This window comes from Myotis myotis, unplaced genomic scaffold (genome assembly GCF_014108235.1).
Source record: "Myotis myotis isolate mMyoMyo1 unplaced genomic scaffold, mMyoMyo1.p scaffold_m19_p_9, whole genome shotgun sequence".
In the NCBI taxonomy this organism is placed as follows: Eukaryota; Metazoa; Chordata; class Mammalia; order Chiroptera; family Vespertilionidae; genus Myotis; species Myotis myotis.
Window position 1 is genome coordinate 57,431,853 of NW_023416401.1, and position 17,453 is coordinate 57,449,305.

At 48.5% G+C, this 17,453-nt stretch overlaps 1 protein-coding gene across 2 annotated transcripts in view; it reads left to right on the forward strand.

Annotated features, from left to right (window-relative positions):
* Nucleotides 1-17,453, forward strand: part of SLA2 (Src like adaptor 2) — a 23,094-nt gene continuing 5,641 nt past the window's right edge. Inside the window, exons 1-5 of one of the 2 annotated variants that reach the window (XM_036321303.1) lie at nucleotides 1-301; nucleotides 5,214-5,359; nucleotides 7,957-8,056; nucleotides 8,420-8,506; nucleotides 10,153-10,256. In XM_036321303.1, the coding sequence (XP_036177196.1) occupies nucleotides 5,269-5,359; nucleotides 7,957-8,056; nucleotides 8,420-8,506; nucleotides 10,153-10,256 (382 nt within the window). In that variant the 5' untranslated portion in view covers nucleotides 1-301; nucleotides 5,214-5,268. The remainder of the gene's footprint in view (nucleotides 302-5,213; nucleotides 5,360-7,956; nucleotides 8,057-8,419; nucleotides 8,507-10,152; nucleotides 10,257-17,453) is intronic. The other variant, XM_036321302.1, reaches the window with a different exon arrangement.

The window sequence follows — 17,453 nt, forward strand, 5'->3', positions numbered from 1 at the left end:
AGCCCCGAGGACTCTGTCACAGGCTCAGAGAGCTCTGGGCCTTCTCTGGCCCACCTGCACTTGGGAGGCTCACCCAGTCCAGGCTCCTGTCCATCCCAGGTAACCACAGGCAGAAACCAAGCCACCAAAAGCCATATCGAGGGCCTCTCCCTGAAGATTCTCCCAGGCCAAGAGGGTTCTGGATGTCCTAGGACTAAGGATGTTGACAGGCTTCCAGAAGGGCCCCCCAAAGCCCTAACCTCTCCAGCCAAAGCATGTCTTGGCCGAGCCCCCATTCCAAGCCTCTGGTGACAGGAAAACAGTAAGTATGCTTGTTTTGTTTTCCGATGGCCTTGGGCCTGTGGGGAAGGACGGGCCCCTTAGCGACTGGGAGTGGGCTTTATAGTTGGGGGAAAGGTCAAGGAGAAGGAGGTTTCTACGGAGGATAAGGGATGATTTCTAAGGGTTCTGAAGGAACCGAGGCCCCCCCTTCCTACACCTTTGTCCTCTGGAGTAGTACATTGTGCCCTCCAGCTTGTCTGCATGCCTAGTCTGGTCCCATCTCAGTTACCAACTTGCTGTGTGACTTTGGGGCCCTCTCTGGGCCCCCGCTTTCCAACTTCAGTGAATGAGAGAAGTCGATATTATAATCTCTGAAGACACTTTCAACTCTAATATCATCAGTTCCTCTCAAAAAGGTGATATTTCTCAGCTCAATCAGAGAAAGCTGAGCTCAATCCAAACTCACCACTCGTACCCCACCACTGAGAAATTATCCTCTGAAGCACAAAAGCACAAAGGCAGGAATGGCAGACCTAGCTCTGCCCTGACCAGCTGTGTGGCAGTGAGCATGAGGTCGGGCTCTGTGGGTCCCGGTCCTTGTATCTGAGTGGGATTCAAATGCAGACCTCTCAAAGGACCAAGTGAGATGATATAAAAACCATTGTGGGCACTGTGCTGATCTCAGCTGCTTTTTACTACCTCCTTCCACCCACTGGCCCAGGTCCCCTAGGAAGTGCCTAACACACAGTAAGTTATTCAAATGCTTATAAATTAATTATTAGGTCCTCTGTTTTAAAAGTGTTGGCCAACCCCATGGTCTTCATTTTGCCCCCCAGGAGGCTTCCTGGCCCCACCAGGTGAAGGGAGCTAGCAGAGGGTGCTGGGAGCTTCCAGTCTGAGTGCACTTCTACTTCCTTCGGCCCATCCCCCAGCTCCACCTGCAGCGGGAAGAAGTTTCTGGGTTTAGTGCAGTTGGTGATTGTGGTGACGTTTCTTGCTGAAGGAGGGGAAAGGAAACTAACCTTTACTGAGCACCCATTCTGTGCCAGGGTCCTTGACTCCCCTCACAGCCCTGTGGACTCGGAGTTATCCCTAATTCACAGATGAGATGGAAAGGATGCATGCTCTTTCTGAAGTCACACAGCTCCCGCCTGGTTGGCCTGAATTAATCACTCCTGCTACCTAGGAAGGATCTCCCTGGGGATTTTCTGCACAGTCGAGCATAGAGCCCGCACCTCGTACTCAAGGGGAAAGGCATGGGAGCAGCAGGAATGCTGAAAACCTGACCTGAAGGGCTGCCTTAGCAGTGAGGGAGTCAGAGACCTGAGGAGGCAGCAGCACCATCTAGGCCAGCCGTGGGCAAACTATGGCCCGCGGGCCGGATCTGGCCCGTTTGAAATGAATAAAACTAAAAAAAAAAAAAGACCATACCCTTTTATGTAATGACTAGAGGCCCGGTGCACAAAAATTTGTGCACTCAGGGGGGAAGGGGGGGTCCCTCAGCCCGGCCTGTGCCCTCTCGCAGTCTGGGACCCCTCGGGAGATAACAACCTGCTGGCTTAGGCCTGTTCCCGGGTGGCAGAGGGCAAGCCCAATCCCTAGGTGCAGCCCCTGGTCGGGCTCAGAGCAGGGCCGATTGGGGAGTTGGGGAGCCGCCCCGTCATGCACAGAGCAGGGCAGATTGGGAGGTTGTGATGCCACCCTCAGTCACGCTCAGGGTAGGGCCAATTGGGGGGTTGGGGCACCGTCCCCTGTCACACTCAAGGCAGGGTCGATGGGGAGGTTGCGGCGCCACCCCCTGTCACACACAGAGCAGGGCCAATCAGGGGGTTGGGGCGCTGCCCCCGTCACACACAGAGCAGGGCCCATCAGGGGGTTGGGGCACCGCCCTCTATCACCCACAGAGCAGGGCCGATCAGGGGGTTGGGGCGCCGCCACTCTCACACTCAGGGCAGGGCCGATGGGAAGGTTATGGCTCTACCCCATCACACACAGAGCAGGGCCCTTGGGGGGGGGGGGGAGCTCCCCCCTATCAGGCACAGAGCAGGGATGCTCAGGGGTTTGGGGCCCCGCCCCCTGTCACACACAGAGCCGCAGGGCGATCAGGGGGTTTGGGCGCTGCCCTCTGTCATGCTGATCCCGGTGCCGGGAGGCATATTACCCTTTTACTATATAGGGTAGAGGCCTGGTGCATGGGTGGGGCCGGCTGGTTTGCCCTGAAGGGTGTCCTGGATCAGGGTGGGGGTCCCCACTGGGGTGCCTGGCCAGTCTGGGTGAGGGGCTGAGGGCTGTTTTCAGGCTGGGAGTGACTGAAGTTCCCAACCGCTCCTTTTTTACTTTTTTTTATTTTTTATTCTGGGCCAGCTTTACCTTGAGGCTTGGCTCCAGCTCTTAGGCCTCCGCGGCTGAAAGTAGGTGTCTGGCCTTTGCTTACAATGTTGTGAGTCTGCTGGCTGAAGTCCGGCGGTATTTGTTACAATGTTTCTTAAACTGCCCGCTCAGAGGCCTGCAGCCGTAGGCGGGGAACGTTGGTTTCCTCCAACGATCCTCCGTCACTGAGGCAAGCAAGCCTCATGTTAGTTTCAAGCTGCCTGGCTGCCGGCCGCCATCTTGGCTGACAGTTAATTTGCATATCTCGCTGATTAGCCGATGAAAAGGGTAGCGGTCGTACGCCAATTACCATGTTTCTCTTTTATTAGTGTAGATGTTTACTTTGAATTCATATTAGTTCACACAAACACTCCATCCATGCTTTTGTTCCGGCCCTCCGGTCCAGTTTAAGAACCCATTGTGGCCCTCTAGTCAAAAAGTTTGCCCACCCCTGTGCTAGGCTGCCAAGGCTTCAGAATCCCAAAGTCAGCAGGAGCCACTTGCTAATTAGGCCTGTTTTGTATTAAAGAGCTCCTGTCCGCCCTGCCTGGTTTAGCTCAGTGGATAGAGCGTCGGCCTGCAGACTGAGGGGTTCCAGGTTTGATTCTAGTCAAGGGCACATGCCCGGGTTGTGGGCTCGATCCCCAGTGGGGGACATGCAGGAGGCAGCCAATCAATGACTCTCTCTCATCATTGATGTTTCTTTCTCTCCCCCTTTCTTCCTCTCTGAAATCAATTAAAATATAATTTTTTTTTTAAAAGGGAACTCCTGTCCCATGAATCCTGAAAGCCCAGTGGGAGGCAGCAGAAACAGGCACTGTTAGCCTCTGTCGATGACACAAAATGGAAGAACTGAGGGCAATCCCCTTGCACATAAGGCAGGATTTTTACTCCAGACAGGACTGGCCTGTGAGGCCCTAAAAGTCAATCCATGATAGTGACAGACACCTGTCCTCACCCGGGCATGGTGTTAGGATTCAAGGGTAAGGACAGAGCCTGCTATATCACAAACTAGTGTAATTATGCATCTCTCTACGGAAAGGAATGAAACCACCTCCCTGAAACACTTTAAAATAGTGTTTAGAAAAATCAGCATTACCCTGGAAACCTGGGAATTTAAATTATTTTAAGGATAAGACAACTGTCCAGCCCTGGTCAGCTAGCTCATTTGGTTAGAGCCTCATCCCAATAAGCCAAGGTTGCAGGCTCCATCCCCCTTCAGGGAACATACAAGCACCAACCAATGAATGCATAAATGGGTGGAACAACAAGTTTCTCCTCTCTCTCTCTCTCTCTCTCTCTCTCTCTCTCTCTCTCTCTCTTTCTCTCTCTCTCTCTCTCTCTCTCTCTCTCTCTCTCTCTCTCTCTCTCTCTCCTGTCAGTTTTTGTTTTTTTTAAGACACCGTCCAAAGAACTAATAATTACATTCATCCATTTAGTTCATATGTATTGACCACCTTCTGTGGGCCACGGGCCTCACAAAATGCTGAGAAAACAGGCAAATATGGAGAGGTCCTGTCTTCATTGAGCTGTAGAATAATGGCATATTAAATAAACAAAAGCTTTAATAAATGAATAAAACAGGAAGGAACACAACCGGGAGCCAAGAGAGAAAAGGGAAGGCTCTTAGGAGCAGCCTCTGGTGAGTGACATTCAAGGCATAGTGAAGTAGAAGCAGGCTTTTCACATGTGTGATCTCTGAAATGTTAAGTATTGTTATCCCCGTTTTTCAGATAAGGAAGTGGAGGCAGAGAGGAAATGGCTCCACACCAATCTTCCAAAGCCTTGCAAGTCATCACTGTGTCACACAGCCTCCTAGTCATCTTTGCCCAGCATCACCTTAGCTTGCTGTGACACCAGGTTCCCCTTGTCCACTTTTTTGTTGTTGTTGTTAATCCTCACTTGAGGATATTTTCCATTGATCTTTTAGAGAGAGTAGAAGGGAGAAGGAAAGACAGAAGCATATCAATGTGAGAGAAACACATCGATTGGTTGCCTCCTGCACTTACCCCGATCAGGGCCCCAGGCCAGGGAGGAGCCTGCAACCAAGGTACATGCCCTTGACCTGAAACGAACCTGGACCCTTTGGTCCACAGACGGACACTCTATCCAATGAGCCAAACTGGCTAGGACCCCTTTGTCCACTTGTAACACTAGCCATGGGTTCTGGTATGCCTAGAGTGAACTCTGACCTATCATTGTCCCCTGTCACCCAAAATATGATCCCAGGTCAGGAAATGGTTCTGGGTGGACCATCTGAATGAACAGCAAGGGCTGTGGGGTTCAGAGAAAGCTTCCTGGGACAGGGGGCAATTAAGACAGCCCTGAAGGGGAAATAGCACCTTCCAGCCAATGGGCGGTACACCACACACACAAAGGCCCAGAAACAGAGCAGCGCATGGCTGCAGCACAGTAACACGGGAGAAAACAGAGTCCACAGTGAAGAGACCCTTCGCAATCTGGAGCCTGGTCCTGATGGGAGGGAGATTATTTGCAGGCCTCAGCAAGAAGGTTAGTAGGACAGAGCCAGGGAGGGAGGGTGCCACACCAGGCCTGGAGCCACAGTTCTCTCCCCATCACAGCATCTCTTTCAGATTTCTCTCCACGATGTGCTTCTGAGAGTTCTTCTGAGAGGCAATGGGAAGTCAGCCCAGCAGAGGAAAAAGTCTGCCAAGCCCAAGCTCAAGTCCCTCTGTCCAAGACCAGGGCCCTGTACCCATGCAACCAGGTAAGCTTCGGGGCCCAGACAGCCAGGTCTTTCCCAGGCACCACCAGGCTGCCCAGGGCCTTCCTGACCAGCCGCTCCAAACAGCGTCAAGCGTCATTGAGTGCCTGCTGTATACCAGGCCCTCCCTGTAAGCCATCCAGGCAGACCCTGCTCTTGTAGAGCTTACATTTTAGCAGTCAACATTAAACAACCAGGTAAAGGAGAAAATCTAAGGGAGTGACAGTTGCTAACCAGGGTGGGGGATAGTCCTGCAGGCATTTCCCAAGGCTTCCTTCCTCCTCAACCAATGTATTTGGAGACTGAGCTGGCAACTCTAAGACCAATCCCACTTCTGTAGCTCTCCATAGCTGCACTGTCCGTTACAATATTCTCTAATTATGTGAAGCTGTTTAAATTTAAGTTAAAACTAATTTAAATGAAATAAAATTAAATATTCAGCTCCTCAAGTCACACTAGCTGCATTTTAAGCATTCAAAGCCAAATGTAGCTACTGGCTACCTTAATTGGACAGCAAAATTATAGAACATTTCCATCATCATTTCTATCTATAAGATTCTACTAGACAGTGATGCCCCAAAGTCTCTCCTCTTATCCTGAGAGATACTGTGAAATACTTGAAGCAAAATTAAAGCTATGACAATTGGAAAAAATTGTCATATACAATGAATATGTTGAACCTATAGCTGTTATTTTCTAAGATAGTCCTGAATAAAAAATGCTACTTTTTAGGGCAATTAGACAATCAAAATAAATTCTAATATTTTAATGTCAAAGCTGTTGCCCCCAGTTTTTTTCTTGTTCCCCAAAATAGCCCACAAATCCTTTTGCAAGACACATCCTGATTTGGGGTTTTGATAATGTATTCATCAGAGTTCTGCAGCGAAACAGAACCACAGAACCAATAAGGTATTGGTGTGTGTGTGTGTGTGTAGACACAGAGAGAATTTATTTTAAGAAATTGGCTCATGCAATTGCGGGGGCTGGCAAGTCTCAGATTTGTAGGGCAGGCTGCAGGCTGCTGACCCAGGGAAGAGCTGCTGCTGCAGAATTCCAGAGTTGAGTCTGGAGGCAGAATTCCCTCTTCCTCAAAGGACCTCAGTCTGTTTCTTAATGTCTTCAAGTGGTTGGAAGAGACCCATGCCCATTATGGAGAATAATCTGTTTTATTCAGCGTCTACTGATTTAAAATGTTAATCTCATCTAAAAAATACCTCTACAGGAACATCTAGACTGGTGTTTGACCAAATATCTGGGGATTGTGGGCTTGCCATATTGAGACATAAAATTAACCATCACAGGTAACAGGATTACTTTAAACCAAGTGGCACTTTTAGGAGGGAGGAGATGGAAAACACACTTAAACAGAACTAGGAGATTGCAGAATCAAATGTCTGCATATTAGTGTTTGGGCAGGATCTGTCTGAGTCTGAAAACTCCCTTACAATGTCTGGGGCTTCCTTCCCTCTCCTCAGCCCCTGCCCCCAGTATCCTCATCTCCCTAATATCACTCTCTCCAGCCACTACAGCCATTGAGTCCCAAAGCCCTATGCCCTGTAGCCACCCAATCTGCACAGAGAGCCTGGGGCCCAGCAGGCCTCTCAGGAAGAGACCTGGAAACCACACAGACCTCCACCTCATTTCCTCTGAATCTAGCTATAAGCAGCAGCCCCAGGGCTGCTCTGAGTCATGCCCAGGGTGCTGGGGGGGCAGGGATGGCTGGGGTTGTGTGTGTGAATCTCCCAGCCCCCATGCAGGTGTCCTGCCTTCGGGGGCTGTGTTCCCTCCTCTGCCAGGGTCTCCTGGAAAAGGACAGGCCTCTCTCTGTAGGCCTAGTTCTGGTCACAGCAGAAACATGGCTTTTGGGCAACCCGTTCCATGAGTTATGTGTGCATCAGCCTTACATCCATCCAAAGTCTAAGGCTTTTGTGCCAGGCCTTGTGCACGCACAACCAGGGTTCACAGTAGTAGACAAGACCACAGTCCCTGCCTTCAGAGACAGGGTCCCAGAGATGGGTGTTTAGCCAATGATCAGTTATAGTTGTGTTAGATTTTGGCAACAATGCGATTTAAGAGACTCTGACCAAGAGTGTCTGCTAAGAGGTTTGTCAGGGAAGGCTTCCCTAAGGAAGGGACATCTCATGCGGGGAGTGAAGGATGCAGGTGAGTCAGCCAGGCGGAGGGGGGCAATTGAGGGGACAACATATGCAGCTTAGCAGTTCCTAGAGGTGCATGGCCAGGGCTTCCAGGAGGGGGAGGGACCCTTCCAGGAGGGGACCCTTCCGGAAACCTAGTTTGACGCTTATTGTAGGATGCCCTCCACAAGACTTGCTTGCATTGTTTATTCAGGCGTCGGGAATTTCCTTGCACCTGGGATGTCCAGGTCCTGTGCTGCAGACAGTTCAGAGAATGAGACCACCAGGCTCAGAGGAGCTCCTATCTGGGGTCACCACAGGGATCTCCACGTGTGTCTGAGAAGACACATAGGAACCAGCCCAGGGTGCCTGTGTGAGGGTTGATGGTGGGATCCCACACTCCTAGACCTCACATCTGGAGACCGGGCTGGCCAAGAGGCTGACCATCTCTGTCCCTCCATCCAGAAAGGAGAAAGGCCACAGCCGTGGCCCTGGGCAGTTTCCCGGTGGGAGAGCAGGCAGAGCTGTCACTGAGACTGGGGGAGCCACTGACCATCATCTCTGAGTAAGTCATTCCAAGGGCATTGTGTGGGGTGATCTGCTCCCTCCCCCTGATACCTGAAGATGCACTGATGGGAGGAAGGGCCACTCCCTCCAGGAGAAAAGAGCATGGCCTTTGGTGCCAAGCTCCCATGTGGCCCTGATGTTGGGATTTCAGGCAGCATGACACACCTACAGGGAGAAGCAGTGGTGGGCAGGCCATACAGGGGTCCTGCATCATGCCATTTACTGCCCAGGGGTACCTGGGTTAGTTGGTGCAAGGAAGCCTGGGAAACTCAGGTGGGATCCAGCCTGGTAGGGTCTCATAAATCTCAAATGAGCAGTTCCAAGGGCCTTCTGAGAGGGTCTCCCTCCGTTCTCTCTGCAGAGATGGAGACTGGTGCACGGTGCTGTCAGAGGGCTCCGGCAGAGCGTACAGCGTTCCTAGCATCCATGTGGCCAAAATCTCCCATGGGTGAGTTTCCACTCCAGGCCCTGCTTTAAGGGACCTTCCTGCTTTCACTTCCCACAAGCGTAGTCCTTGATGTCCAGTCCTGTGCTGAGCAAAGCTGGGGACAGGGGAGAATCAGGCCCAGACTCTGCCCTCAGGAGCAGACAGGCCTGCAGGACTTGGGAGCCCAGAGGAGGTGGTTTGCAGGCAATGTGGTGGTACTAGTAGAGAATGCTAAAGGGGACTTGCAGGAGATGGAGCAGCCTGAATAAATGTCCTGAGGCAAGAAAACAAGGGCTTCTGAGGGAGGGCCAGACCTGGGACACAGGGTCTCTACAGAGCACTGCCAGCTCTCTGCCAAAAGCCAGTGACAAAAGGAACTGACTCTAGAGCCAATGCCGGGCCTGGAGAGAGAGGAAGTGCAGTGCCTTTCGGTGGGACCTGCCTGAACAACACCGGGTCAGGAACGTGTCCCTGTGCAAGTGCAAGCTGTGACCTCCACTCTGCAGCTCTGAGAGAAAGTAGGGCTGCAGCACTGCAGGGTCTTCCTGTTCTGGGGCTCACGGTGTGTCTGGCTCTGATGAGAGTAACACAGGGATCCTGGGACTTGTGGAAACCTCATGAGATCAGCTCTCAGAGTTGTCGGCAAGCCAGGTGAACCCACCTTGCCATGTGTGTTCTGATGTCTGGGCCTACTGGTTGGAGGTTTTACATCCACAGCATGGCACTAAGTTTAAGCTAAGGGACACTGACTCTCTCTTGAAGTGCCCTTCCCTTGCCACTCTTTCATTTACATCCTCAGTTTTCATAAGACATGACAAATTTTGTAAGTCAACAAGACTTTCATTTACTATAAAACGAGTCTAAGTTTGCTGCTGGCACCAAGTGAGACACAGCTTCTCTAATCTATTTACTTGGAATCATCTCAACCCTGACTCTGGCTTTGACTGTGGAATTTCACAAAATGACACAGAGACAGCATTTCCATCTAATCAGCTTCTGTAGGCTTTGCCTGGGGTCACAGGGCATGACTTAGGAGGCTGATGACTTAGGACCAGAAAATTCCTGCAGAACTTCCCATTACAGTTAAGTCCATATAGATATATAGGTGAAGGATTAAGGGAAAAGAGGAAGAAAAATATGGGCTCAGAGTAATCAAAATCCCAGCATGGAAAGAGGCGTCGGGGAGCAGGGTGGTAGAAGGGCTGAGCTTTGAGAGGCACATATGGTGACCAGTGGGCTGCATGATATTTTCCAAAATTTTAGGCGTCTTGAACATTTGAATTCCAGCTTGTCTGTCCACAAAACAGCTTCGTTGCGAGTTATATTTCTGTGATAATGAAAAAAGGTTCGCCTGCATACCTTGGGCTACAAAGTTAATCTTTAAAATGCCCAAATAAAATACTTTCTAAAATTTTAAAACAAAATACAATGAACAATTCTTGGAAAGGTGAGTAGCATAGTGATGATAGGAGACTGGGCAGTGGTAGAAGAGAGGCCAGGATCTCCCAACTTGCTCCCAGCTCCCTGGGCTCTTGGGAATGAGATCTCCAGGCAGAAAAGGCTGGGGCTGACCCTATGAGGGTGTCCTCAGAGGCCCTGGAGCCAGGACCAGGAGGACAAAGCTGGGGCGCCACCCCCAGGCTGACTCCCGTCTGCTTCTTTCCCAGGTGGCTGTATGAGGGCCTGAGCCGGGAGAAAGCTGAGGAATTGCTGTTGCTGCCTGGAAACCCTGGAGGGGCCTTCCTCATTCGGGAGAGCCAGACCAGGAGAGGTGGGTAAGCCCTCCTGGGGCTTGACTTGGGGGCAGAGGTCAGAGGTGAAGTGCCAAGGGCTGGAGTCAGGCAGTCTGGCTAACTGGCTGCCATGTTGCTGCAGTGAGAGCCCATTAGCAGTTGAGCACTAACCTGCATTTCTAACAGGATGTAAATGGCCCTCAGTAGGGAATCCAACAAAATATCCTTCCCTGACCAGCAATGATTTCTCCCTCCCCAAGACACCAGACATGATCCTATCTCTTAGCAAAATGTTGACAAGTTAACAAAGTCTCCGTGCTTTGGGGCACCAGCCAGTCAGAGCCAGAAAACCCACTGGAAGCCATCTCATGACCTTCCTTTCTCTGCTGTTCAGATGGGAAAAGAGGCCTAAGGAGGCAGAGGGACATGTCACATTGCACATTCATATGAGACTTCTCCCACCTCAGGTACAGGGCCTTTGCAAACAAAACATGAAGTTAGACACCCAGGAAAGGCCCACAAGTGACAATAATGGTAGAACTACAAGCACAGTGGTGGGGTAGGGAGGAGATACTCACAAGTGAGGACCAGCCTCCAGCCCTTGCCCTAATTTGAAACAGCTATGATGAGCTGTCAGGGTTCTTTGTTATTTACTCAGTCTCCCTCCTGGGGGAGCCCCTCCAGCAAATCCTTGCCTCTCCTCCCCTTGACCTCTCCCCAGCCCCTCTGGCTATTTTCCAGGCAGCATGAGTATTCCACCCTCACACACGCCTATAGGTTGCTGGGATGGGGGCTGGGTCCGAGTGCAGCAGCTGCAAACAGGAAACCACATCGATGGTGTTGCCTTGGGTCAGGGGCTTGTAGACAGGGCCCCAGTGAGCACTGAAAGCCACAGGAAGTGCTTTGTGCTCAGCTCCTGACCGCCCCCCCCCCCCCCGCCCCCTTCTCTGGTCTGGTTCAACACCAAAAGCATACTGACCAGCCCTTATGGTCACTCTACCCCTTTCCTAAGAAGGCACATATACAAGGGAAGTATCTTGAGAAATACTCGGACAGGAGAAAGCAGATAAGGATCCACATGGTTACTGGGGTTAAGGTTAGATTAGACTTGGAGCTTCCCACAGCCAACACCACGGGGGTAGATCAGAATGCAGCTCTCAGTATCAGAAAAGGAAGAGACTTGCCAATTCTGCAAGAAAGGCAAAGGTTTCCCCTGTATTACCTTGTAATCCCTCATCTGGGGCTTCCTTTTGGACAGTTTGTCAAACTGGAAACCATGAGTCTTGTAGGCCAAGAAATCATTTTAGTTCTGTTGTTATTGACCAGAGAGTCTCAACTTGTGTGGGCCTCAGAGTCACCTGGTGGGCTTATTAGAACAAAAAACTGGCCCCCACACCCAGCGCTGATGCAGACGGTCTGGGGCAAGGCCTGAGAATTCGCCTCTCCAACAGGTGATGAGGCTGCTGCTGCGGGCCTGGGGACCGCACTTTAAAAACCGCTGATCTGGACCTTGGTTGCACTTTGAAATCATCTGGGGGAACTTTATAAACTGCTGATGCCTGCACCCACCCCCAGAGTTTCTGACTTAATTGGTCAAGGGTATCGCCTGGCCCTGGAATCTGTAAAAGCTCTCCAGGTGATTTTTCCCCTTCTGGTCTGCTGTTTGTTTACTTGTTTTTTGGATTCCACATATTGCATTTGTCTTTATCTGACTTATTTTTCTCAGCACAATATCCTCTACGTCTATCCATGTTGTTGCAAGTGGCAAGATTTCATTCTTTTTTAAATTGTTATGGCCGAGTCTTATTTCATTGTATATATGCACCACTTCTTCTTTATCCACTCATCTATTCGTGGGCACTTAGGTTGCGTGAATATCTTGGCTATTGTAAATAATGCTGCAATGAACATATGGATACATGTCTTCTTTATTTATTGCTTTGCCCCCAGGTGATTATGATGTGCAGCCAGGGTCAAAACCCAGGGCCCTGTAATCTATTGATGTAGTGGATCTGGACCAGTGAGTGAAATGAAATACAGCAGAAAACTTAAGAGTGTATCACTGGGGTTGGGGAAAATATTGCTTCATCAAACTTTTGTTTGTGTCCTGGCTCATAGTGTAAAATTTCATACTGTGGTTTGTGGTCAAAAAATGTTTGACACCGCAGCTCTGGGGCCCGAGTGACGTCCTAGAGCAGTGCTTCTCAGACTTGAGTGAACAGGAACTATCGGAGCTTCTTGACAGTGCAGACCCTTGAGCCCCACCTCAGACCTACCGAATCGGACTATTGGGCTCCGAGGTCAGAAATCTGCTCCCTTCACAGCCCCCCCTCCCCCATGCTTCTTATGTTCTTTTAAGTTTGAAAACACACTTAAAATCTAGGGAACCCAGATTGAATAAGAGACTGTGTTTTATGTTTACATGTTGCATCTTGTCATATACAATGGTAGTTAACTGTTGACCGAGTGAGTAATATCAGGACCAGCTTTTCTTTGGCTCAAGGTCTAGATGTACCTCTGGGAAGGCAATTCTGCAGGGGCTCTGAGCCTGTGTGTGGACAGAGGAGGAAGGCCTGTGAGCTTCCAAGAACCCTATTCACAGTCTGTAGGGGGAGGGAGAAAGCCACCCTTCATTTCTCTAGAGTCCCTCTGGCATACCTGATTGTGTTCTAGCCCAGGGATGAGCCATGGCAGGGCCCAAGTCAGGCCCAAAACTTTGGTCTGTGAAGGAGCACTGAAGACTTTGTGGAGGTCACAGGACTGTTCCAGAAGTCAGGGCCAGGCCTAACAGTATCACCCCCTTGTCTTCCTGCTGTCCTACTATGTGTCTGTTCTGTGTTGGACACTGTAAAGGTGATTGATTAGCAAGACATGCTTCCTGCTACTGAGGGGCTCACCTCTGTCCATTCTGTCAGTTGGCATCTCCTGGGAGTCAGGGCTGTTAACTTATGGTTCCTGCCCTCAGGCTCAGACAGTGGAGGGTCCAAGGTTCAGCATCCTCCTCAAGGCTATCAGCTTCTCAGAGACTTCAGCAGAGGAAGTTCAGGAGGATCCTGCTAGGTCTACCTCCCACACACAGCTCCTAATCTGACCCCTCTCACCACTGAGAACCCCCTCCACCCCTCGCCCGCCTCACTCCTGGCATTGTCATCAGAACACCTGGGTGAACATGGTGCTTGACCCCAGAGGTCTCTGCAGGCCAGGGTGTGGCATTGGCTAAGCCTTCTGGAGCTTTCCCAGGGTGAGGACTTTGGATTTAAGTGTGACAGGGAGGGTTCTGAGTAGGGGAGTGACATGACCTGATGATCCTTTAACTGCTATGAAGAGAGGGTTTGGCAGGTGGTCAGGTAGAAATGGGAAGCCACGGCAGGCTCCATCTGGGTGAGAAGTGGTCAGATTCTGGATGTGTTCTCAGTGTAGCCATGAGGGTTTTCTGTTGGGCTGGATGTGAGGTTGAGAGAATGGCAGCAGTCAAGGATGACTCCAGGGTTAGTAGCTTAGTAATGAGTAAATAATGCTGCTGTTTTCTGAGATGGGAAGATGGTCAGACCACCCCTTGGGAGGCTCACAGTTGGTTATGTGTTTTGGGGCAGGTGAGGGGTAGGGTTGAGAGACAGATGATGGCAGAGCAGGACGCTTGGTGCCACAAAGTACTTGTGCCTGGGCAGGCCTAGAGCTGGGGCTTCTCTTAGGCAGAGGCCTTCTGGAGGAGTTGTCTGAGCAGAGCTGAGTTGTAAAGGGAAGGATGGGGTTACGCAGGTGGAAGAGTGTTACATATAGAAGGAACAGTGTAAGCAAAGGGCCAGAGGCCTATACGGGTTATTGGGTGCTTGCTACATGCCAGACATGCTAAATGCTTTACCTGCTTCATCACCTGCATCCTCGTGGTGATCTGGTCAGACTGGGCAATTATCATCACTCTTTACAGATGAAGAAACAGATCTGAGAGGTCAAATAATGTGCTGTAAAGTGTGTGCAATTTAAACCCAGGAGTCTGAGTTACAAAGGAGATGTCCTGGGTCTGGGAGAGAGCAGTATGCATTTGGGACTGGCTGAAACATGCAGTGGAAAAGAACAATGGGTAACAGGCACATAGGCCACTTACAGATGACCTTGGTAGGTGACCTGTCCCCACAATGGTGTTGAAAGCCTCACATGAGTTTGACAGAGCTTATTATACCTTTCTGGTTCTAGTAACTGTGGTGATAATGGTCAGAGTAGAGCTACTGAAGAACCATGCAGAGGATGTAGGGACTTGGTCGTTTAGTTTATGTGGGTTGGTTGGCCTCTGGAACCTATTTTCAGATATTTAGCCTTTTCCAAATACAGGGTTTTTTCAGGGTCACAGCATAGTTCCAGAAGAGACTATTCTTAAAAATACAGAGGTGAAAGAGCTTTTAGATTCATGTAGAGAACAAGAAAAAGGAAGCAGGGATCCTACTCCACACTTCTCTTTGTATCCTGTATCCTTGATAAATTCACTTATTAGTTCTAGTAGCTTTTTTGTAGATTCCTTATGATTTTCTATATATATGATCACCATGTCTATAAATACAATTTATTTTCTAATCCATGTGTCTTTTATTTCTTTTTCTTGCCTTATATTACTGACTAGGACCTCTAGTATGAATGAAGTGGTGAGAACATTTTTGCTATATTCCCAATTTCATCAAAAATATCCAGAAAAGTGCAGGAAGAAGAGACTTTATTCAGTTGAAACAGTTTGCAAACCAGAGAAATGCAGGCTCCAGTGGAAACTGAAAGTACACTCTACCCAGACAAAGGGAGGCCACCTTTTATAGAGAAAGTTCCCAACTGGTCTAATTTTATGTAAATTAGGTTTCCAAATTCATACAGTTCTGAATGGTCTGAATTATGCAGTTCTGATTGGTCAGTACTGTGTGTTTTGATAGTTGAATAATCAGTATAGGACAGTTCTTATTGGTTGGTATAGATGCAAAGGAAGATATAATTGTGTAGTTCTTTTTATTTGTTTGTGTGTTTATTTATTGTTAATCCTCACCCTAGGATATTTTCCCATTGATTTTTTAGAGAGAGTGAAAGGGAGAGGTAGAGACAGAGAGAAAAACATCGATGTGAGAGATTGGTTGCCTCTACACGCACTCCCAGACCACGGCCAGGGATCGAGCCTACAATCAAGGTAGATGCCCTTGATCAGAATCAAACCCAGGATCCTTCAGTTTGGCTGACACTCTATCCACTGAGTCAAACCAGCTAGGCCTAATTGTGCAATTCTGATTGGACAGGGCAGGTTTCAGTCCATTGGTTGAAAGACAAAACCAGGGGTTCCCTGCAGTGGTTTACTGTGTAAATAAGCAGGCATAGTGTAGGAACCTGAGAGTTCAGTCTGAGGTTCTTCCCAGTTTACAGAGTAAGTGAAGAGCCCCTGCAGGCAAATGGTCCTTAGGCTCTTATTTATAAAATACTAGAGGCCCGGTGCATGAATTTGTGCACAGATGGGGTCCCTCAGCCTGGCCAGCGATTGGGGCTGTCTTGGGAAGTTGGCTGGCTGTGGGAGGGACTGCAGGAGGTTGAGTGTCTGCCCCCTGGTGGTCAGTGCATGTCATAGCTACCAGCCAGTTATCCAATCATCCAGTCTTAACGGTCACTTAGGCTTTTTTTATTTTTTAATTTTCTTTTGAGAGTTTTATTATTTTTATTTTATTTATTTTTTTGTATATTTTTTAAAATTAAATCTTTATTGTTCAGATTATTACAGTTGTTCCTCTTTTTTCCCCCCATAGCTCCCCTACACCCAGTTCTCACCCTACCCTCTGCCCTTATCCCCCCCAATGTCCTCATCCATAGGTGTACGATTTTTGTCAAGTCTCTTCCCAAACCCTCTACACCCCTTTCCCCCCCGAGAATAGTCAGTCCACTCCCTTTCTATGCCCCTGATTCTATTATACTCACCAGTTCATTCTGTTCATCAGATTTTTTATTCACTTGATTTTTAGAGATTTTAGTGTTCTGTCCATCTTTATTGTCTTAAAAAGTTTGTGTAAAACTGGTATTATTTCTTATTTAAATGTCTGACAGAACTCACTAGTGAAACCATCTGGATCTAGTCTTCTTTGTGGGAAGTTTGAAAATTATTCATTCAAATTATGTAACAGATATAGTAACATTCAAAATTTTTATTTCTTCTGTCAGTTTCATAATTGGTGTCTTTTAAGGAATTCTCCATTTCATCTAAGTTGTGGAATTTACTGGCATGAAATTGCTCATATGCCCTTATTATCCTTCTTTTTTTTTTTTTTTTTTTTAAATATATTTTATTGATTTTTTACAGAGAGGAAGGGAGAGAGATAGAGAGTTAGAAACATCGATGAGAGAGAAACATCGATCAGCCGCCTTCTGCACATCTCCTACTGGGGATGTGCCCGCAACCAAGGTACATGCCCTTGACCGGAATCGAACCTGGGACCTTTCAGTCCGCAGGCCGACGCTCTATCCACTGAGCCAAACCGGTTTCGGCCCTTATTATCCTTCTAATGTGTGTAGAATCTATAGTGATGTCCTCTCTTCATTCCTGATATTGGTAATCTGTGTTTTTGTGGGCTTTTAAAATTTTTGAAATTGATTTTAGAGAGGAAGCGGGGGAGAGATTTGTTGTTCCTCTTATTTATGCAATTATTGATGCTTTTAAAAATATATTTTTTTTATTGATTTCAAAGAGGAAGGGAGAGGGAGAGAGAGAAACATCAATGATGAGAGAGAATCATTGATCGGCTGCCTCCTGCACACCCCCATACTGGGGATGGAGCCTGCAACCCTGGGCATGTGAACCATGACCTCAACTGCTGAGCTACACCAGCTGGTTGATTCTTTTCTCGTGATTTTTTAAATCCTCATCTGAGGACATGTTTATTGATTCAGGAGAGAGAAACACTGATGTGAAAGAGAAACATTGATTGGTTGCCTCCCATATGGGAATAGAACCCACAACCTAGGTATGTGCCCTGACAAGAAATCAAACCTGCAACCGTGTGTATGGGGATGATGCTCTCACAACCTGAGCTACCCAGCCAGAACCTTTTTGTTTCTTTCTTGATCAGTCTATTTTGAGGTTTATCAATCTTTTTCAAAGAATCAACATTTGATTTTTAATTTTATTGTTTTCCATTTTATTTTTGCTTTATTTCCTTCTACTTATTTTTATCGCTTCTTAAGGTGGAAGCTTATTTTATTTTATTTATACCTTTCTTCCAATG